This window comes from Periplaneta americana, chromosome 13 (assembly GCF_040183065.1).
Source record: "Periplaneta americana isolate PAMFEO1 chromosome 13, P.americana_PAMFEO1_priV1, whole genome shotgun sequence".
Classification (NCBI taxonomy): Eukaryota; Metazoa; Arthropoda; class Insecta; order Blattodea; family Blattidae; genus Periplaneta; species Periplaneta americana.
Window position 1 is genome coordinate 49,271,517 of NC_091129.1, and position 23,814 is coordinate 49,295,330.

The window sequence follows — 23,814 nt, forward strand, 5'->3', positions numbered from 1 at the left end:
TGGTTAGTTTCAGTTACATTGCTTTGCAACAACCTATACAGGGTGTATCGAAAACGGTGGGCAAAACTTCAGATATGAATTCGTCATGAAAAAAAAAAAAAAAGGTTATATCAACATGGGTCCGGAAATGCTTTGTTGTAACGTTATATGAGTTCAAATTACACTAAAGTATGTTTGTTTGTTGGAATTAGTTTATTGATGATGCAGTCTGTGTACATTTGCTTACAGAAACTGTTAAAATGTCCTCCTTCTGCCTGAGTACAGGCCGCAGCTCGTTGTCTCATTGACATCCGAACATTCTTCCAAATGCCTAGCATAGCTCGTATTGTCTGACAGCGTTCCGAAATTCGCTGATGAAGAGAAGCTTCTACATCATTCACAGGGATCGAGTACACAAGCGCCTTCAAATGTCTCCACAGATAGGAGTCCAGTGGGTGAGATCTGGTGAGCGTGAGGGACAAGCAATTGATTCACCTCGTCTTATCCATCGGCCAGGATAACGTGCATCAGGCAGTACATCTCACTTGACGATTTGTGTCAGAGGAAGAGTAATTGTTTGTATGCATCTGAAGTCTGACTAGGTAATATGTAGCTAGTCGGCGATGTATGCAATGGAGGGGGAAAGGCTACCCTACACGTAGACTGAAATGTGGGGAGCATCATCAACATGTGTTGCGCATTTAATTCCAGCAAATAAAAGTTCTGGAGTGCACAATGGTCCTTGTCATCCCTAATAATGCGGCAACCAAGCATTTCCGGAACCATGTTGATTTAACCTTTTTTTCTTCTTTATATATGAGGAATCCATACCTGAAGTTTTGTCCACCATTTTCGATACACTTTGTATATGAAAGCAAGAGATATAGTCAGAGGCAGATAAGATAAAATATCTACCAGTACATATTAACTTATATTAATTCTGAACTTATTTTGACAAAAATACTGCGTATGTATTATTACAGTTTCTAGTTGAAGTCACAGATCCCTGTCTTTAAGTTTGAGAGAAAAACCTCGGAGAAAATATCCGAGTTGATCCATATACTATGTCAAGATAGTTTAGGTTAATCTGGTCTTAATAATTATTGTATATTGATTTTTGAGTAAGTGCCCACTCACAATTATTAATTTTGTCATTAAATGGTATGTATGAATATATATGTTGGTTCTGTTACGACAATATTTATTTTCTGTAATAGCCATTTAACGAACACTTTATAGGAGAAACTATTTAAAAGCCGAACACAGAGAAAGAGAAACGTAATTATCAGAAGTAATGTCATAAATCATTCATAAAGAGGCATCACTATGATATGTAGTTAGGCGTACAGGAATAAATTTTAAGACTTCATTTGATTGCATTTTATATATTGATTTATAATATTTTAATTCATATTTGTTTATTATAAGACTAAATTATCGGTGCCTTCGAGATAACAGCGTAATCTTTTATCGATAGGACAGTTTGCGACCTCGATATTGGATTAAGATATAATTTGGATGTACAATTTCAATTGTGTACATTTATTTCAGTAAAATTACAATTGCCATTATTTAAAAAGGACCTTTACGACAAAAATAAATAAAATGAATAAATCTATACGAGCTAGACATCTTTTATTTAACACTGATAATAATGCATTTATCCTCTGATTGAGATTCTGGCTGATACGTACAGTTTCCCTGAAAAAGGATGAGACGATTGAATATTCCTAAGTCTCAGATGTGAGACACTGCGCATGATCGGAGACCAGAGCACTGATACACAAGATAACGAATATTGAGTTATTTAAATTCAGACTATTTGGTTTGTTACTAGCATCGTTCCGAAATTCACTTCAAAAACTGAAAAAAATGTGATAATATTACGTAAATGAAAGATAAATATATACATAAATCGTGTAGTTAAATCGACAATGGACCTTCATGACTAGATCGACACTCCACACAGAAAGGAAAGCTTTCATGTCGTGTCAATAGCTCAGACGGTAAGACTTCTGCGTGTTGTGTAGAAGAGTGCGAGTTCGATTCTTAGTCTATACAACGATTTTTTTTGTGTAAATAACGTTGAAATAGAGTTTTACAAAGTCCTGAGATTAAGTGTTAATGATCGCAAACAATACAAAATTACAAGTTATAATATTATAAACGTTAATCTAATGAATGCATTTATACACACACATATACAATGTAAATGCATATATATTAAAAACTAACAATTAAAATGAAATTATAAAAATATATATAATAATAGACAAACTTTTACAAAGGTTTAGAGTCCTTAGGCTATGTAATTTGTTGAGTAATTATTACAATATTTGATTAATAGCTTTCCCATATGTGTAAGAAATGCACTCGCACAAAACAATTTTTGTTAAAAGTATGGCTTTAGATTATTTCATTCTCACACCTTCAGTTAATTTTAACTATTTTATCTACGTGTTTGCAATAGTGTTTAATTTAGTATGCATTCAATTTTATTCATGTTATGATTGAATGGAAAAGCACTGTTGCAGTTATTGACTAATTACATATATTAATACTAATTATTAAATGCATCTGTTAAGTAACCAATTGCAGTATCTTTTGCAAAATCTTGAATGTTTAAGTTGTCAATAATATTTCTGTACTATATACTATAATACGTTAAAAGAATTTGCAATAGATTTGGGATCCTCTACTTTATAATCATTGGTTTTAGTGAAAAATTATTTTCTTTCTTAGGATATCTACAAGTTTAAATTTAATAATATTCCGAATAGATTTAATTGCATTATCTGAATTTTGTACTTTTCTATTCAAATATATTCTATTTCCCTCTTTCATAATTTTTTATAAATTACACTGTACTCCTTGCAGTATTTAAGAACATGAGGATCATTACATTGCAACTCATTACATATAGATTCTTCTTTTTAATACATGAGATTTTGAAGTCCCTGCGTTATCTACATGTTTTTACTTTTGAATTTTTTCACAACATTGAGTGGAGAAAATCCACTGAAGTGATAATGAAATTAAGTGAAAAATGCAATACATTAACTCTTAATATCAGTAGTACCAGTATCATATACGTTTTTCCAAGATTCATTTTGTAGACATAAATGTAAATAATCATTAGATACAACATTTACGATCCTTTCTTAGTTTTTAAATTAATATTTTGAAATTGTTCAGTGACATTGGAAACACTTAGGATTTGTTTATCATGTTCAGACAAGCCATTGATTATAGGTTCTGTCGAATAGGAATTCAGTCTAATTCTGTGTACAAAACATTTATCAATGGCTGTGCTACTTCAGCTTAGATTTAATTTGATTAGTTTCGCAACAGTTGGACTTCCTGTTATATCCTGTTATTTAGATATTTAATTTAGGGTTGATTTATTAACTCTTACTATGCAAGATGCCTCTTATTTCAATAATTCTATATCACGTTAAATAGTCATTGTCTACACTAAAGTATTATCGTCATCCCTCATTTCTCATCGTAATGGCGAACCGACGTGACATGAGACAGCGAGTTATAGCTCTAGTTGAGGCTGGATATGGGGCTAGATCTGCTGGCCGTTTGGTCGGTGTTCCTGGAAGTACAGCCGCGAGGTGGCTTATCGTTACCAAAATTTAGGGGAGGTCGAAAATCGCCCTATTCCTGGGTGTCCGCGGATTTCTTCATTGGAAGAGGATGCTCTCTTACTCGAGACAGTTCGACAGGACCCCTTTCTGACTGCTAACGAAATAAGAGCAGTATCTAACTTTCCCGGCTCTTCACAGACTGTGATCAGCAGGTTGAGGAACCGCGGTATTAGGAGCCGGAGGGCTGCGCAAATGGAAATATTGGGGGAAGCACAAGCTGTCGACCGTCTTGCCTTCGCTACCAATCGAGTGGATTTCGATTGGAGAAATATAATTTTCTCCGACGAAACAACCATCTCGAGTGATTACGGAGGTCCTGTCCGTGTCTATCGTGAGGATGGTCTCCGACATGACCAGCGCTATGTGCACCGACGTGAAAGATCGGGGCGCTTTAGCATATCGTGTTGGGGGTGGATGTCTTACGATGGACCTGGCGTTATAGAAGCATCTATGGCCGGTTTAATGCGGGAACTTACGAGCACATTCTGGAAAATATATTCCTTCCCTCCGCCCGAGAACGTTTTCCCGAAGGAACATTGCTCTTCCAGCAGGATAGCCATCCCGTGCACTATGCTGCAAGCATTCAAAGATGGTTTCAAAGGAGACCCGAGATCGAAATCATTAATTGGTCTCCGAAGTCACCTGATTTGAATGTCATCGAAAATTTATGGGTGGAATTGAAAAAGAGAAGGATAGTCCCTATGCCCACCGACGCCCTCGAAATCGAGACGAATTGTGGGATCAAGTTGTTGACACCTGGGAAGATCTCGCCGGGGATCAGAACTTATTTCACAATCTCGTGACATCCATGCCGGATCGACTTAGATCTGTAATAGAAGCTGATGGCATGTGGACAAGATTTTAAGTTAACAGGTCTATTTTTGTTTCTTATGATTTTTGTTTGAGGAAGAATACTTTTAACTTCCAAGTAAGTTTTATTTTTTTTTTTGACGAGGTTCAGCCAACTTGTAAAACCCAGAAATTGGGCATAAATTATTCCATATTTTTCGACAAATTAGACAGTCGAGGAACTCTGAACAAATTAATTACACCTCAAAAAAAAGTTTTACCCGGGATCGAACACGAGACGTTTCGGTTATACAGCGGAACCAACACGCTACTATATGAGCTACCGAGACAAGACAGTGACAGCAGCAGTCCAGAATGTAGATCCCTTAGCAGGCATTTGCCATTCGGTACAGTGAAGCAATGATATTTTGTGACTCGAGCTATGTTGTGAAATCCTGGCCTTAAATGGCAGTCTTCTTCGTGATCCTTATTCTGGTCCTTGTCCTTGTTGTGGTCCTTATAACAATTCTTGTACTATTTCTCATGTTATGTATCGTTACGTCGATATCGAGTGAACCGCGCTGTAGAACTTTAACTTCCGACGACCAAGAATCGTCTCATTCTTTTTAAGGGTAACTGTACGTCTGTTATCAGGCAGTACATCTCACTTGACGATATGTGTCAGAGGAAGAGCAATTGTTTGTCTGCATCTGAAATCTGACTAGTGTAATATGTAGCTAGTCGGCGTTGTATGCAATGGAGGGGGAAAGGCTACCCTATCCCATTATCTCCTGGCCTAGTTGCCTCATGATTGGTGTATTTTTGATGTCAATTGTGGGGTTCAGACCTGTCTTCGGACAGTTGACTGAACAACAATAATGCATTAATTGTAGTAATATTGTCATAAATCGTTCACTGTGTATGCTATGTGGATTTAAAAATTGATTATTTACCAGTAGCCTACACTTTCTAATAAATAAGTGAATAATTTACTTCCAAGATTCTTGATCTATGTTACTCCGGTTCTGTTACTACATAGTCTCCAACGCTACTGAATTAATCCAATTCATGGATTAGGTCTTGTGATCTGTTCTGACATTAAGATGTCTGAGAATTGATATTAGAGCCGTGGGGCGGATACCGGGTGGTCTATGGCGAATCGTCGGCCTCACCTCACTTCATCTCGCCAAAAAATTGTAATCTTGTAAAATTTTGACTTGTTCCACATCTTAAAGCTTCAATGCTCATGTAAGATCTATGGAATAGGCTACAATAAATTAAAAGTAAAAAAAAAAAACAGTAGAGAGATGGTTTAGCCTTTATAGCAGCCATGTCAATTGATGTTCATAGGCGCAAGCACGCTCTTTAGAGCTCATAATGCCCGCAACTCTCGTCGGGTATTAGACAAGAACATACTAAACGAAAGGGCTAGTCTATAAATAGGGGTTAGTGGAAGTCATAGGCCAGGAATGTGGTGCAACGCGCACGCAAGTTACATGCAAAATAACATACAGTAAATTTAACTCAGAATGGAGACTTATTTTTAGTAAAATAAAAGTGGTGGGGACGCACAGTGCATAATATGCAATATATATAGACAGGGTGTTTCCGGGCTAGTGTTACAAACTTTCAAGGATGTTGGGGAAGGGCACATGTATCAATTTGAGATAAGGAACCCTGGTCCGGAAAAGACAGTACTTAATAATTATAGGATATAACGGGACTAGAATTTTGAAACTCAGCTGTGGATTGTGATTTCGACTCGATAAAACTGTGTCACTACAAGGTTGAAAAATACATAATTATCCTTTTACATAATACACGAGAAGTCATTCGCCTGTGTATCGAATTACTGAAAGCAATAAAACTGCCACTTGAATGGAACTTGTTGACGAAGTATGTTTCTTTGGCTACAGGAGCATCTCAATTGTGGTTGTCGAACTATTTGCCATAATGTTCAATATGCAACAGTTATGCATTTCAGTAGTTTGAGGGCAGACCGGGCCCACATCTCTTATACGTCAGATCCTGAAGCACAACGTAAGGCCGCCATAGTGCCACATTCTGTCTTGTTTCACATTCAAGCTATTTAAAGAATAACATAGTATAAACAAGTCAGATATATCACAATTTATTCACTTGGTAACTGGGGTGCTTCTACATCTAAGTCTGAAGGCCATTTTGAGACCACTGAGACACGCAAATACATCATTTGTTTCGTAACACCACCTGTTGCTGAAGGCAACAATAAACAACACGACACCGCTTCAGAGAACAAGTAATCCTTGACAGACATATATCTGTTCTAACCCCATGATGTAAGTCAAGACAATCTGGACTGTTTGAAAGGTTGGATACAAAGTAAGCTTGCCATTACCCCTTAAGTTTCTCATGAAAATACGGGACACTTCACTATCGACGTGTTCTTTTTTGTAAGGAAATTAAAGCTAGACGTTACTGACAAATGTATTAATAAAGTAAGATTGAAACAAGAGAATTAACAAAAGAAAAAACACTATTGCCTTTAAAAGTGTTTATTCTTGCCAATTTATTTACGTCACTTGACAGTACTTTACTTTTTATCTTTTTGTCTGACAGTAGCCTACCATCCAGATGTGTGTAGTTCATTCATATTTGCTTATTTCAATATCATACTAGCAAAGGAAAGTTATAATAATGTTGAATAGACGATAGACTGAGTTTTAAGAGCGGAGATAGCTAGTGAGAATAGAGTATTTTAATAATGTTTACTGCAAAGAGTGTTACTGTAATGATAAAGTTGTTAATGGTGACACCGTATACGAGGAATGTTCATGTGAGGTCTACCATTACAAGTAAGAAATGCTGTGACGAAACACTCGTATGTTATATATTTCAAAGTCAAACATTTGCAAACATTTATACGAATCAAAACAATAATTTCAACATTAATTTATGAAGTAAACATTAGTTAGAGAAATTAATTATTTTTAGAAAATTATTTACTTTAGCGATACCGTACTTGTCTCTTCATTATGGAAATAATTGAACTAATGGTGAACGGCATGTGGACATTTTGAATGGTCAGTGAAAGTAATTAGAAACAATTTTGTTTCTAATTGCGGCAAATATTATACACCGCCAGAAAGAAAGTCGAGAAAGTGTAGTTGGAAGGTTTCAGGGCTAACATAACTTAACGTAATCTAACTTCCTAAGAATGAGGGGTAGTCTAAAGCATAACTGAATACAATCATACAGGAAGAAGTAGAGAAATAGTGGATATGAACGATATCGCTGAAATAAATAATTACGGATTTTTATAATATGAAATAAAGTTTGACTAAAATACGGAACTTCTGCGCGTCCCGACAAAAATTACGGGGACGCCGGACGCTTAGGCAAAAGAGGAGGAACTGTCCCGTTTTTAGCGGGACGTATAGCAAGCTTAATACAAAGTAATTCTTGTCTCAAATCAATTTTTTCTAATTTAATTATTATATGTTTGAATACTCCTGTTGGGGATTTATCTTTAACCATTGTTTATGACGGACATATAACTGAGTTTCCGTGATACTGGGCCAGCATGACTCCAAACCTCCAGGACAACACAAGACATTACATTGAAATGGATAGATATCCGTATCTCATATGGATTCAAACCTACGACTGTTATTTGTGTGCATTGTTAAAACTGCACAGCTAGTCTTTGTATAGAATGTGGCTGGCTGAAGCATAATTAAATAATAAAACATTAAGTAATTTGATATTAATTGCATAAAACGATAATTTGTACGGTCAAGTATCAATATAAAGAACACCGCTTTAACGTAGTTTTCAGTTCAACGAAAAAATAGTAATCTCCGTCTATGTCTCCATATTTCATTTGTACGAACGCCTGTATTATTACCTGTATTACGAAGATTTTGTTTTAACGAAAAAAACCCTCTCTTCATCAAAATATGACTGATTGCAAGAATTTATTTTGTGCATTTTCTTTCACTTAACTACGCAAATGCATATGATAGCCAAATTCAATGAGCAGGTTGTTCACCCCCTGTTCTCCTAGCGGTATTTCCTCGTCTAGGCTACTTTTGTCATAGAATCGTACCAATGTAACGCAAGTATGTTGCTAGCTGTAGTGAGCTTTTATGTTAGTTTATGTACTAAAGAAGATGAACTGTGCCGGAAGAAGACGATTTTAGAATTTTGCATGCACCAGGCATTTTGTTTCGTGTGAGACAAACTTGTGCTAGAACTGTTACGGGCTGAGAAAGTAATTTTCATGTCATCTTTTAATGGGGCGTCCTACAGAGCGTTTTTCATTTGGACGATATTTTGTTTGTTTTTTTTTAATAATGTAGGTACCTGTTATGTTAGGACAGATGCATAAGAAACAGCACATGAACGAGCTTCGATTCTTCCGCGTGCTCCCTGACTGCAGTATATAATATGCTGTACAAATAGGAGCGACCAAAAGACACGGGTGAACAAAAATAACATTATGAAGTCGAGATGCAACTCTTTATACTTTTGTTTACACATTTTTAATAAATGCAATACAATAAATTATTTCACAGCAGAAGATGTTATATATGTACGATTTTGAATAACCAACAAAATGTTCCTTGTACATTACAATACGGATTGAGTAATTTAAAAATAACTGCGTTCACGTATACGACTTTCGAAACTGCTGGAGTATTACATCATTGTCGTCATAACAGAATTACTGTTATGCGAAAATAAACCTTTTAAAATAAAATTTCGCCAGAATCTCTTCTTCGATTTCCTCCTCACACCAGCCTTATTACATGTCGCAAAATGTTATTTAGAGAAGCGAATCTAAGCATAGGATGCTTATCTTGATCGGGTGGCTTGGCCTTTAATCTTGGCTTTGTTAGGTTCATGAAAATCTACCAATACGTATGAGCTGCTAAAAACGTAATATACTAATTTTCGCTGTAATTTAAGATTCCTCGGACACAGCTAATAGTTTAAGGAATTGTAAAACCTAAATATGTTCTTGTCAATATATTTGTACATACATTTCAGCAGTACAATATGTGAAAGATCAATTAAAATTTTAGCTGCAACTCAGGAAGCAACTTTCCTGGATCTGGGGGACGACAAAAGAGCTGTAATTTGTGTTGAATAATTCCATTTAGCGTCTCTGAATACTTCATTTTTTAACAATGCAATGTTTTCTACATATTAAGGACAATATATCTCTGCCTTGTTCTATGAATCGCTGACCTACTTAGCGTATGCATGGACAACTTTTAGACCTCTTTGGTCTCTTTCGGTGCGTTCTTGTAGGGGAAGAAATTTAACCCTCTCGCAGTACAATCTGCTCGCCGCATGCTTCAACCCGCCCTGGCTTGAATACGCACCACTGTAGTTAGGAGATTCTGATTGACCGAGAGAGTATCCTTGGGTAAAGCATGTCAATCAACACAACAATGAAGAGGAACTGTAAACAGTTCTTTTTAAAGGAAACATAACAATTTCAGAATAAGTAGCCAAAGAGCAGAAGAAGCCCGATGTAGCAAAGAAATATTCCATCATTATATTATACTTTTACCATTGATTATTGTGTTGCATTACTTGAACGTTTTATTGTTATGTTATATTTGTCAATTTTAACGAAATTTCAATACGGAAATTTTGTTATACTAACACATGATCATATATGACTATACACAACAGTGCGGGAATATGAAAAATGTCTAAATCATTTTCATTATTTGTTAAAGGAATTAAAATCTGCTTACTTTATTTATCTTTTCAATTTTCAGAGAACATTCAAACATCTGATTATCGTGTCATACGTAGTGTAAGGAAAACATGTCGCTATTGGCAACATATTATAGCTGTGTGTTGTTTATTTCAAAGTATTTCATAGTGAAATCTCATTACAAAGTGTTTTACATAAATTCTGAAAATAAAAAAAATTAATGAAAATTTAACTTTATATAGCCAGGAAAATAAATCATAACAAGTAGGACCAAAAAGGAATGTCTGATAGTGTATAGATAGATTGGAAGTAGATTATTGATCATTTTCTGATAGCTGTGAAATGATTCTTATCACTGCTGTCATTGCGCTTATGAGAAATACAGTTGTGTGTTTATTTTTTTAGGGCAACTAGTCATGTGCTATGACTTCTATGACGTGATAGTTGCAACATTAAAGATAATGCAGTGTTAAGATTTAACTACTCCTAATTTAAAATCTTAACTTACAAAAATGGACCAAAATCGTATGCATTTAAAACGAATAAAATGCATTTAGAAAGTGTAGAAAGTAAATAAAAGAACGGAAATAATAATTGATTACAGTTGATACAGCGTCCTTAAATAACCAACTAAAATAATTGATTACAAAATATACGTAAAGTATTTCCCAAACTTGTGCCAATACAAACAACATCTGTGCAATGCATAAAACTGAACACTGTTCAAATGCAATAGATCTGACTCCTCCATATCTTCGCTCGTTAACATAAAGAGAAGACATTTTCTTTGTTTGTGGAATGTTACTAACAAATGAAAACTTTTATTTCTTTATTTAATAACATAAAATAATTTTAATATATGAAAAAACTCGAAGTCATCAAGCTGTTATTCTGGAAGCTGAGTAATGCTTTCACACAACTTTTCTCTATTGGAAAGCAGACGTGGTGGATGCTCGTCAAGAAAAAATTCAAGATCAGATAATTCACATTTTATTTTAGAAGCACAAAGTTTCATATGTGATATGTGGGATACTTTGTCCTAAAATGTAATGAGATTTCACCTTGCTGAGGCTGGGAGAAGAAAAAAGTACTCCAGAGACCTGCATTGCAAGGCCGACATCTGCTGTGACGATTATTATATTGTGTAATATCGGCAGTGTAATAGACACTTTCCTACATTATTAATATGGAGGTATATACAAAAGTTTATAAAATCACAGCGAACACTTAGGGTAGGCACCATGTCTCAGTGATCTTTACACTCGGCTGTGGAACGAAGGACTGCCCTGATCCCACTATGACTAAATTATGTCTTGCAAAAGTTTCATGACTTTCATGAAATGGTTTCAAGAATAAAGATGTTAGCTGACTGTACTAGAAAAATATAGATGTTTCATACTAAAGAGAGATACTTGATTAAACAAAATTAAGAATACACTTTATTACATTGATATAATATTATATGAAATAATAATACTAGTGCATTCAAGTTATAACATCTCCAATTTTCTTCTCAGGACTGGGGGCAGATAGAAACAAGCGGTTTGTTTTAAAATACGCGTGTACTCGTTATGAATGGATGACAGAGATTGCAGCACTGTACGGCACACACAACTCTAGCGGCTGCGGTGAGAGTGAGGACTGTTTTTGATTCTTAAAATGGCGACGTTTTCAATAGCGTGTAATCATTCGTTTTTTCCATTTGCATGGTGTGACACCGATTGAAATTCATCGCCAGTTGAGTGAGACATGTGGTGATGGTGTCATGGATGTGTCTAATGTGTGTTCGTGGGTGCGACAGTTCAAAGAAGGAGGAAGTTGTTTTGGAGGATCACCGAATGAGTGTGGAACACATCACTTCAAAGTTGGCATTTTCTTGGGATCTGTGCACACAATACTGCATGAAGACCTGAAAATGCGAAAAGTGTCCTCCAGATGGGTGCCACGAATGCTGACGGACGACCACAAGGCTGCGCGTGTGGCAAGTTGCCAGGCAAGTTGCCAGGCAATGTTGACGTCTGATGACAGCATGAATGGGACTTTCTTTTCATCGATTGTGACAATGGATGAAACATGGATGCCGTTTTTCAGTCCTGAAACGAAGCGCCAGTCAGCTCAATGGAAGCACACAGACTCACCGCCATCAAAAAAATTTCGGGTGGTCATGTTCTGGGACAGGAGTGGCGTAATCCTTACTCATTTCATTAAAAAAGGGCACTACGCTGACATGTGCATCCTACCAAGACATTTTGAAGAAAAAGCTCCTTCCAACATTGCGTGCAAAACGGCCGGAAAATGCTGCACGTGTGCTCTTTCACCAAGACAACGCACCAGCGCATCGGGCGAACGCGACGCAGCAGTTTCTTTGTGACAACAACTCTGAATTGATATCTCATGCTCCCTACTCACCTGATCTGGCTCCTAGCGACTTTTGGCTGTTTCCAACGATGAAAGACACTCTCCGTGGTCGCACATTCACTAGTTGTGCCGCTATTGCATCAGCGATTTTCCAGTGGTCAAAACAGACTTCTAAAGAAGCGTTCGCAGCGGCCATGGAATCATGGCATCGACATTGTGAGAAATGTGTACGGCTGCAGGGAGATTACGTCGAGAAGTGACACAAGTTTCGAATTTTTCGTATGATTAGTTTGCGAGAAAAAAAATCGGAGGTGTTATAACTTTAATGCACCTCGTATTTTAATTAGTAAGTTAGATCTTCAGCAGTAAATTCACTTGATATAAGTTTTTCAAATTCACTTAATAAAACATGTCCACACTTACTTCTCTTATATAAAACTTTGATTGTGACCATTATCATGACGTGTCTGTATTTATTGTTGCGTCATGTGCTGTTTAAACATAATGAGAAATAAATAAATAAACAAAAAAACATGTCCCACTTACGTCTCATATGTAACATTTTGATAGTGACCATTATGATTATGTGCCTGTCTTTATTGTTGCGTCGTGTTTTGTTTAAACATACTCAAATATAAATAAATAAATAAATGAATGAATGAATAAATGAATGAATGAATGAATGAATAAATAAATAAATAAATAAATCAGTGAGTGAGTGAATGAATGAATGAAAAAATAAATAAACAAACAAACAAACAAATAAATAAATAAACTAGTAAATCAGTCGTCATCATCATGTCCTTCACGTGTTACACCCTAGTGGAGTAAGTACATAAAAATAAATAGAATGAGTAAATGAATGAATGAATGAATGAATAGTAAGTAAGTAACTAAGAAACTAAGTAAATAAGTACGTAACTGAGTAGATAAATAACTAAGTAGGTAAATGAATAAGTAAATATGTAAGTAAATTCGTAAGTAAATAAGTAATAAATAAATATGTATATAAATAAGTATATAAATAAATAGACAAATACATAAATAAACAGATAAATAAAATTGTAAGCACTTCTGTGTGCCGTTAAACGAATATAGAATCAGGAAATATTTATCAATTAGTTGGAATTAATAATTTATCGCTTCTTTTCGATTAGATTTTAAACTTTCACTGACATTGCTAATTATCTGTTAACATATAATTATCCAATAATTGTTTTCCTACGTAGCCTGTTAAGTGCTAGATGCGATCCCTCCTTGTAGAAAGCATAAAGAATGGAAAGAGAGACAAGAAAGAAATCTGCAGATATACTATTCAGTATATTTGAAAAATTTTAATATGTTTTTTATATCATCAGTTTCAAATACATCTTTTCTCTGATTCACTCAGTCACTCTCTTACTGGAATTCTTAACACACTTCTTCATAAAGTTACATTCATCATTTCTCATTCATAAAATGATAAAATGTGGTGGTGGTGGTGGTGGTGGCGGAAGTGGTGGTAAGTAACTTAGTGATCTAATGCCCAGGATGCTGGATGATCTCCATTTCTAAAAAATTTAATGTTTTATGTAGAATATTTGAAACCTTTTTAGTTCTATAATTAACTAAATTGTATGACAGTTATTTCAAATTTGGAAGCCGTCTTTAAAATAACTATAACGTTCTCTTCACTTTTAGACAATTTACTTACGCCGTAACCGGTAATGCGTAATTTTAGAGGATGAGGAAAGCACATGCAAAATGAAACACTTCTCAACATACATTCCGGTATCCAGATTGAAATCATTTTATATAAACATTGAATCACTGAAATGGGAAAATGAAGTTCAAACCATTTCATGAAGTCTGAGATTCAGGATACAGTCCTCTCGTTACACCCTTTAGTCCATTCTATCACGGCTCTTGGTCCCCATGCATAATACTGAAACTTTTTCCATCTCAAGACCAAGTGCATCGAATACTAAAGATGTATTTACTACTGTATAATAGAGTCTTTAATATTTTGGCATATCTTTTGTCCTCAATTTCACGTAATAGAAACCGTATTTCATTAAATTTGTATGTTTTATTGTGCCAGTCTTGTATTCAATCTTTCCTATTTCACTTCTTTAGTGATAAGCCATAATTATACGAGTATTTCGATTTGGGACTGCAACGACCTCAGATTATCACAGAAATTTTTTCTAAAGGAGACTGTATGAAATGTAATAGGCAGTGACATTAGGTGTGCCTTTTTTATCTCTTGTCTGACAGAGTTAAAAAGACTGCAAGAGAAATAATAGCTATAAGGAATGATGCTTCGCCTGTTGGCACATAAAGGGTTGATTTTGTAAGATGCAGATCGAAGCTATACAAAATACTGCATACATTTCTCTAAACTCGTACAGTTTACTGTAATTCAGATAAATGAATAGTACTGTATATTAAATTTGCTAGGGAAGAATCTTTATTTCCTAAGCTGATGCACTTGGTCGTGTTCCTGTCCATTCTGGCAGTGACTACAGAGCAGTGGGTGGCTGGACAATGAGAGGGAATGCTTCACTATGTGCTTAAGACGCTAGACGAAGCAGACCCTGTCCACACACGATTCTGTCATGTTGCTTTAAGACCCTCGACCCAACCTGCAGACAGTGACGCGGTTACAACGTTCCTTTAAATTTCATTTATTTAGAACTGATCAGAGTCGAAAGGCATCTTGCTCGTAATCTGTTTTTCATATGATTTCACAACCACTATTGTCTTTAAAATTGCAAACAAGCAAAAGTATGATTGAAATATGTGAGGCAACATATAGCAGCATGCGAATAGTACCGTATCAACTGCATAAGTTGTTTAGTGATTTTAAGAAAGACAAGAATGGCATTGAGTATGGAATGTGCAGGCGGATCCTGTGTTGAGTGCTATTAATTATTTCTCAGGACAGATCGTAATCAACGCAACTGGTTACAGCAGTTTCCTTAGCTGAATGTTTAGAGCAAACATTTCCAACTACTGGTTCTGTGACGTCACACGTCCCTGCTCTCGTGCTTTTCGAGAGGGGAAGCATAGATGAAAGAGCAAAGTAATAAATGTAAAGTAATAACGCCAAATTTCTTACTGACACAGTTTTTGACTGGGCATGGAAAATTCGGGGAATACTTAAATAGATTCCATATTAAAGACGATGCAACTTGCATTTGTGGGGAGGAATCTCAAGATGTCAAACATGTATTATATGATTGTCCAGTCTTTTGCCGTGAAAGATACGAGCTTGAGTTGTTACTGAACACTTTAAACTATACATTTACCAAACCGTTAACCAATATACTTACCAACCCTAAATCATATAAGTATTTCATGTCCTTCTTGAATAGAATATTCGTGAAACTGTAAAATGTTAAATTATTCCGGGAAAAAAAATCTTATTATTTCTAATCAACTATAATGAAACTGCAAGTCTTCAATTTCGCATACTATAATATTGTACTATTGGTTTTAATTTTTATTTTAATTATGCATTTGATTTCTAATTTTGAGCCATTTCTTGTAATACCTGATTATTGCCAATTGTTGTTACTAAATAATGTAGTTAATTCGTAAATTTTAAGCCATCTCTTAGTATAGCTATTTATTGCTTCTAAAATAACATGTTTAATAGCTATTTTATATATATATATATATATATATATATATATATATATTTCTTCCTATAACCATTAGATATAAATATAGAGACATGCCTTGAGGCTTTATGAAACGATCCATTCTTTCATTAAGGTGCATTCTTGTACATAATTCATGTGAATTGCAACCTTGACCACAATTTTGTATTATAATTTTATTATTGTTTATTGCTTATAAAACATATTTTGATGCCAACTATAACCCTAATATACCTCAGGGTGAAATAGGGTTTATTAAATTGGATAATAAAAAAAAAGAGCAAAGTAAAGGGAGTGGCAATGGAAGGGATGGAGATGTTTAAATTGCGGAGACACAACATTACTCTCCCTCATGTGCTCTACCAGATCTGCTCCGAGGGGGGAATCGCGCTCCGACGTCACAGGTTGGTCAGTTGGAAATGATTGGTTTAGAGCATCCCAGTGGAATTTATAGTGGGCAAAGACGGTTTTAGTGTTGATTTTATCAGGGTATTCCTGTTACTTCTGCTAACAGTCCATCATTCACAATCTCCAGCACTACCATTATATCCATAATAATTCTTATTGAAATATAGGTAGTTCTATATTCACACGATAATACGTCATAAGGACAGACGAAGTAATATAATGTGCAGCTGCAGTGCTTTACTCCTATTGTCGATAATCATATAATAATGAGTGTTACTGCGGTTGGGGAATGAAATATGGAAATCCTTTTCTTTATGAAACTCTTCTCACATAAATAATTCTCAAATCGGTAATGCTATATTTCAGGTGTACAAAAAGAGAGTAACTTTTACTTAAAACAACAACAATAAAATTCTGAGGTAAAAACATGAGTGCAGGAGGAGTGAAAGACTCAGAAATTATAAAAAATAATCATAATAAGAGCAAGTAACAGGATGAGTACGAAACTTTTGGAAGGAATCGGAATGCCGCATATAAGTTTGAGATTGTTGTGCCTTGAGATTCAAATTATATCTGATTACCAATGTGACTAGAATGAGCTGGTAACGTAGTTTGAAAAACTTATATTTCCGGCCCGTTTTTCTATATTAATTGCCTGTTTTCAACATATTTAAACAGTTCAAATCCCACTCGGCAAGCACCTTGTTCGTATCGTATCTTGTAGAACTTGCATCGAGCATCAGTAGATGCATAGACAGCTCTGCTGCAACAAGATATGATAAGTAGTCTACATGTAACACAATAAGAGCATGTGACAAGAAGCATGGAATTTGTTCCAATCTCTAACCTAAAATTATTGTCGCTTTATCATGTTTCCCTACAAATTCATACTTCCACCGACGGCCCTTCCCACGTCACTGTCCACAGGTTGGAAACTTCACTTTACTTAAGTGCTAACACAGATATAAGTAAAATTAACAATTTGCCTTGTGTTGATGGAGCAGACCTTATAAATGGAATGTGAGAGATGAGATTTTCCCATAGTGGTATTTCTCCTGCAGCAGTGTGAAATTTGCTGGGACCTCTGTCGCAGGTATTTTTTTAAGCTTTTTGTTACAGTATTATTGAGATGCACCGAAGTACATATGATATTTCCGTGCAGGAATTCTGCATTATCATGTGATGAAGGATGGGTGGAGCGGAGAAAAATTCTCTCCGGCACCGGGACTCGAACCCGGGTTCTCAGCTCTACGTGCTGACGTTTTATCCTCTAAGCCACACCGGATTCCATTTCCGATGCCTGATTGAATCCTCTCAGTTTAAGTTCCACCTCTTAGTTTCCCTTTAATGACCAACCCTCATGCATTGTGTCACAGATGTGTGCCAGTGGTACAATGTCCAACACATTATGTGCAGAAGTGCACTCATTACGAGTGACTAAGTGGCCGGGATCCGACGTCTTAAATCACTAAGTGTGCTGGACATTGTGCCACTGTCACATCTGTGGCATAGTGCATGAAGGTTGGCCACTAAAGAGAAACTAAGAGGTGGAACTGAAACTGAGAGAATTCAATCCGGCATCGGAACTGGAATCCGGTGTGGCTTAGTGGATAAAGCGACAGCACGTAGAGTTGAAAACCCCGGTTCGAGTCCTGGTGCCGGAGAGAATTTTTCTCCTCTCCACCCATCTTTCATCTTTTTGTTACAGACTGTACTGTACATCCCACCCTAGGATGATTACTTCCTTTCTTTGCTGTCGCTCACAAGTGGATTAGTGTCTCATATTTTCCACTCATTTAAATTTGCACTTTACCGCATTATGTTAGTACTGCACACGTACTGCAAGATTGACACGAATAACTAATGAGTCCAATCTTCCTTCATGGGCATTGCAACCCAAGGTGACGCAGAGCCGACTGACACATTTCCGAAGATCTTTACCATTGAAATCCACTGTTTATGAATGTTTTTCAACTATATAAACATAAGATCATATAATGCCATTTCATATGCTGTATGTTTAAAAATGGAGAAATGAAGTATTGCTCACAGATTTACATCTATTTGCCTTTGTCATGGAACTTTTTCCATCATTCAAACCTAGCGAGATTTAAGACGTAGGTTTTAATGTTCTTGTGGTGCTGCACACAGTACTATTTTGACGTGATTTTTAGATACTGATAGTATATTAGATGCTACTCATGTAGTTTCTAGAACTGTTTACAATGAAGAAAATGCTAAGAGAGTGTGGGAATCCTTCAAACATCGTTCACTTCACTCTGGCCAGCAAAATATGCCTCCATGACATATCTAGGATGAGTTTTGGGAGGATCTTGTATGATACGCGATTAAATTCTTATTAAAGTTCATATGCCCAGAAGCTGTTTCCTAGATATACATAAAGTAGTCCTAACTCGAATAGAGAGAGTTGTGCAATACTATGCCCAGAATCATCAGTGACGACCATGATGTTTTGAACTAGTTTGAATGACTATGAAGTTGGCTATGCGAGAAATTCGTTATTCATTCATTCATAGTGTTCTACCCAAGGGCAGGTCTTTCACTGCAAATCCAAGATTCTCCAGTCTTTCCTATTTTCTCCCTTCCTCTTTGTGTCTTCATATGATCCATATATCTTAATGTCGTCTATCATCTGATAACTTCTTCTGCCTGGAACTCTTCTTCCGCCTCGAACTATTCTCCCGTTTACCTAAGTTCGTTATATGGGACGCTGTTTTCCATAGTAACATATGGGCAACATTTTAATTCGTTCCTGAGCCAAAAAAAGCAAAAATCGCCCTAATAAAAAACTCAGATGTAAGAAGAAAAACATTAAGACACAAGAAATACAATACAGTACCTCAAACTACTGTAACGAAAAACAAACAAAAACATGAAAACCAACAGAAAAACTTTTTAATTAAATTTATTCTTCACTTTAATCCCGGAATATGCGATTTTTTGCTCGTGTGATCGCACACGTTCGATTCGTTATGCGGGATATGGTTCGTTAGGAGTGTCAATTTTCGGCCGAATCTCGCGTTCGTTATGCGGATTGTTCGTTGTTCGGGACTTTCATTATGCGAGGCACTACTGTACTTACATTCATTGTATTTTCCATTTCTGTGTCTTTACAGGCCTATTTATCCAGCAAAAGAAATGTACTTCTCTCATTTACTGTTACAAATTTCTGCAGTTCCAGCTCCTGATCTTTTCACCTGAGACTTCTGTCTTTCGCGTCAAAACGACTCCACGAGTGACTCCATTTTCTTTTTTGCTTATACAGCATTGACAGTAGGCCTACAGATGTTCATAATCAATTCCATCATCTGATCTCTCGATTTGGCGACATGCCTTGGCCAGCACGACATGATATTTTACAGTACCAAATTTATTATTATTTGAAGAAACATGTATACAAAAATAGCCTCCACTCACTACAGGAATTAATACTTGCAATTGAAGCTCATATTTTGTTTCTAAATCAAGATGCAAATTTAACCAGAGTTTATGTTAATTTTTTCAATCGTTTAAAGGAATGTACTGCATCTAAGGAGGCTCATCCATCGGATGTAATTTTTCACAAATAACAAAATTGTTTGTCATAATGTGTTACTCGGTTCTGAGTCTCCCTGTCCTTGAAATAATTTGATAAATATACTATATTTAAATAATTAAATTTATAAAATATATCAATATAGATTTAAAACGTTTTTAAAATCGTCTTTGTACTATGATTAGTACAAATATGTATGAATTAATCTTTCTATTCTATTGTGTAGAAAAATGAAGATGGAAATTAATTTACCTTTTTGTGCCTTTAAACAAATCACACATCATTCAATGAGTAGATGTAAAACATAAAAAGTACAAGATTAATCCCAACGTAACGACACATATCTTCAAATAGGGCTATGAAGCGACAATGTACGCATTTGGTCTATAGACTATTGTTTCCGGAGATCCTCAGTATCCATTGATTGGTGAAATATTGAAGTGACTTGTTACACATGACAAGAACATAAAGGAGGAAAGCCAATTTCTTGAAGGAGACAAATATTATAATAATATAGCTAGTGGATGTAGAGAAAATTTGAATTTATTAGTGTTTAACTTTGTAACAGAAAGAGAGATATTCTTTGCTACGTGGTGAAGCTTTTGTGGAAATTTTTAATTTGTTCTCCATTATTCATTCAGTTTTATGTACTCGGATTTTATGCTGCAAAAATGTATAACTACACATTACCTTCGGGTAATGGAGTTTGGAAAATCCCATAGCCCGAAATTTTATAAAACTAATATTCTGAAGATGGCTACCAAGCCGAAACTAGTCAACTAAGATATATTTAAACTTAGTTCAAGTTAACACGTGAAGGTCATATATATTTTTATTCCTAAGTGATATTGTGTTAAACTTTGTGTAATGAAGATGTAAAATGAATATTCATATAGTCATATGGATAGAACCTGTGATAGTTGATAGATTCGGCATGTTACAGCCTACAAATAGCCTAAACACACTCCCATCTCTTTAAAAAAAGGAGAATAAAATTGTAAATTTATGAGGTGAATACATTAGACGTTAATTACATGTGGCATAGATGGACGGCTATTTGATTGCTTTTCAATTAATATAAAATTGGTAAAATTATGGACAACGTAAATTTTAATTCCAAACATAGACCCTCCCCTTAACATTCAGAAATGAACGCAAATTTTACGAAATGGCAGGTTCTGAAATTTTGTGATGTCGCAGAAAATGTCTGAGTTTTATTCTAACATTTTTGTATGTATGTGTCCAATGTAGAATTATATTACATCTTTACTTTGAAGTAGGCGTAAAAGAGTTAGAGAAAAATTCTAACTAAATAGGCATTAAAATTTCCGTATGAATGCTTACATGTATATGTATTTTGTTTATTCAATATATTTACTGATCTATTTCACCAGTAATCCTTTGAAAACAGAATAATGCCCCTATGATTGGTCCCTTCTCATGTATTATACTATATAGATTCATATACCATTATGAGATCTGCATCTCTCATCTCCATCATAGCCTATCTACACTGAGCATGTCAGTGTTACTTATATCAACGTTCTCACAGATCTGTCACATGTCTACACATTGCAGAACTATCGTATACGCATACATGTAGAGCTTAGCCACCACAGTCAAATGTTTTTAGCGGCTGCAATTCCTTTCTCAAGATTAAGGCAGTCGAGTACAGCTGCTCCAACAGAGCTGCGTCGCGTCAGCATGGATGTAACCAGAGTCCACTTGTTCAGTTTGGGGTCGTAGCGCTCCACAGAGTTGAGTGAAGAACTTCCATCGTTGCCTCCGAGTGCGTACAGACAACCTTCAATCTCCACCACTTCATGCGTGGACCTGCACACAAAGAACGGTTCCTACAGTGGCAAATTATCTTCAGTAGGAATTTTACAAATTATGACCTTCTAATAACACTGTCTTGTAACATTTACAAAGTGAAGCTTTTGACACATTTTTCGAATTCAGTTTTCAGTTTACCTTTAGTAGTTATGAAAATCGTAAGTTCTGGGCAGCGCTTATTTAATTAGTTACTGATTAGTGTGCACTACGTAGTGAAATTATTAATATAAGTATTATGAATAAGGTAGACACTCTTCTGAACTCTTGATTCTCTTCATTATGAAGAAAAATTATAAATAAAAAGACTAGTCGACACTTTGAATTAAAATGTCCTTTGGAAGACGCAAAGTGTCACTTTTTCGTTGCACAGTCGACATTTTGGTACACAGGAACACTTTGGATGAAAGTGTACTTCCGACCATACTTTGAGCCGAAAGTGTCACTTTGTAGAAAAATGGCGGACGTCTTGGAAGTTGTCGAATTGTTAGAACGTGCGAAAGATGTGGCACGATTAGTGAACAATGTAGAAAGCGCTACATTAGGGACAGGCCTAAAGACAATCCCATGGAATTTTATAATGATTTAGGGCCATATTCATAGACATTCTTAGCGTGGATTTCCGGTGGATGATCAGCGAACTAACGTTTTTCGTATTCATAAACCAGTGTTAACGATGTGATATGATATGAATCCTGTACAAGTAATCAGTCGATAGCCGGGGCTAGTTTAGCACGCTTGTAGCGCGGGCTAGCGAAATGATTATGCATAGCACCCCTAGAATTTAAAAAACGGTTCCGATTTGATAAAGAAATTATTGAGTTTGCTCATCTTTTTGAGGACCGATTGACAAAAACGAATAATAGAGGTTCGCCAGTGCCTCCAATAATACAGTTATGTATGTAGCATACATTGATATCTATAATAGCCACCGGCGTGGCTCAGTCGGTTAAGGCGCTTGCCTGCCGGTCTGAAGTTGCTCTTGGGTGTGGGTTCGTTCCCCGCCTGGGCTGATTACCTGGTTGGGTTTTTTCCGAGGTTTTTCCCAGCCGTAAGGTGAATGCCAGGTGGTCTATGGCGAATCCTCGGCCTCATTCTCGCCAAATACCATCTCTATATCACCAAACTCATCGATAACCTAGTAGTTGATATAGCGTCGTTAAATAACCAAATAAAAAATCTATAATAACATTCGTGTATCTATAACCTCAATTCGATGAAGTGAAATGTAGGTAGATATGCCTAAATAACCAATTTTTTATTACTGAAACGAATTTTTTTAACTTAAATAATATTAAACTATTTTCGATCTGATGTAGGTGTAACTATCTTAAATTAGCACTGAGAGACCTCACATGCCTGCTTTCTAAGCGGATTCCGTAATTATATTGGGTTTAAAATGATTTTGATTTTTGTTGACTGCCTGTATTTTGAGATAAGATTTATCTTAATGTTCATATAATCATTACTGTTTTGATAATATAATATAGCTATTTTCATGCCGGTAAGCAATAATCTGATATGGCTGCTTCTGCTGAGATACTGTCTCTAGTTCATGTGCAGTCATAACCTCACCATGAAAAGAGATCTCATACCATTAGGCCTATTTTGTTTTGCATTGTAGAAAAAAATTTGGCATTCAAAATATTCCTGAAGAGCAGGCAATAATGGAAACAAGAGAAAATAATAATAATAATAATAATAATAATAATAATAATAATAATAATAACAGTAGTAATATGTTTATTTCATTCTTTTGATTTCTATTGAAGAAAAAGACAAAAATGAAAATAAGGGGAATAAAACGATAATATAAGATAAATGAAGCATATACGTATAAAACCTAACCTAACGATATACATTAAAATAACGGTAAATAAC

General features: G+C 35.5%; 1 protein-coding gene across 2 annotated transcripts in view; it reads right to left on the reverse strand.

The window, feature by feature from the left end:
• Positions 1-21,537: 21,537 nt before the first annotated feature.
• The window catches only part of LOC138711872 (kelch-like protein 17), a 471,943-nt gene continuing 469,666 nt past the window's right edge, over positions 21,538-23,814 (reverse strand). For both annotated transcript variants that reach the window (XM_069843135.1, XM_069843134.1), the window contains exon 12: positions 21,538-21,933. In XM_069843135.1, the coding sequence (XP_069699236.1) occupies positions 21,720-21,933 (214 nt within the window). In that variant the 3' untranslated portion in view covers positions 21,538-21,719. The remainder of the gene's footprint in view (positions 21,934-23,814) is intronic.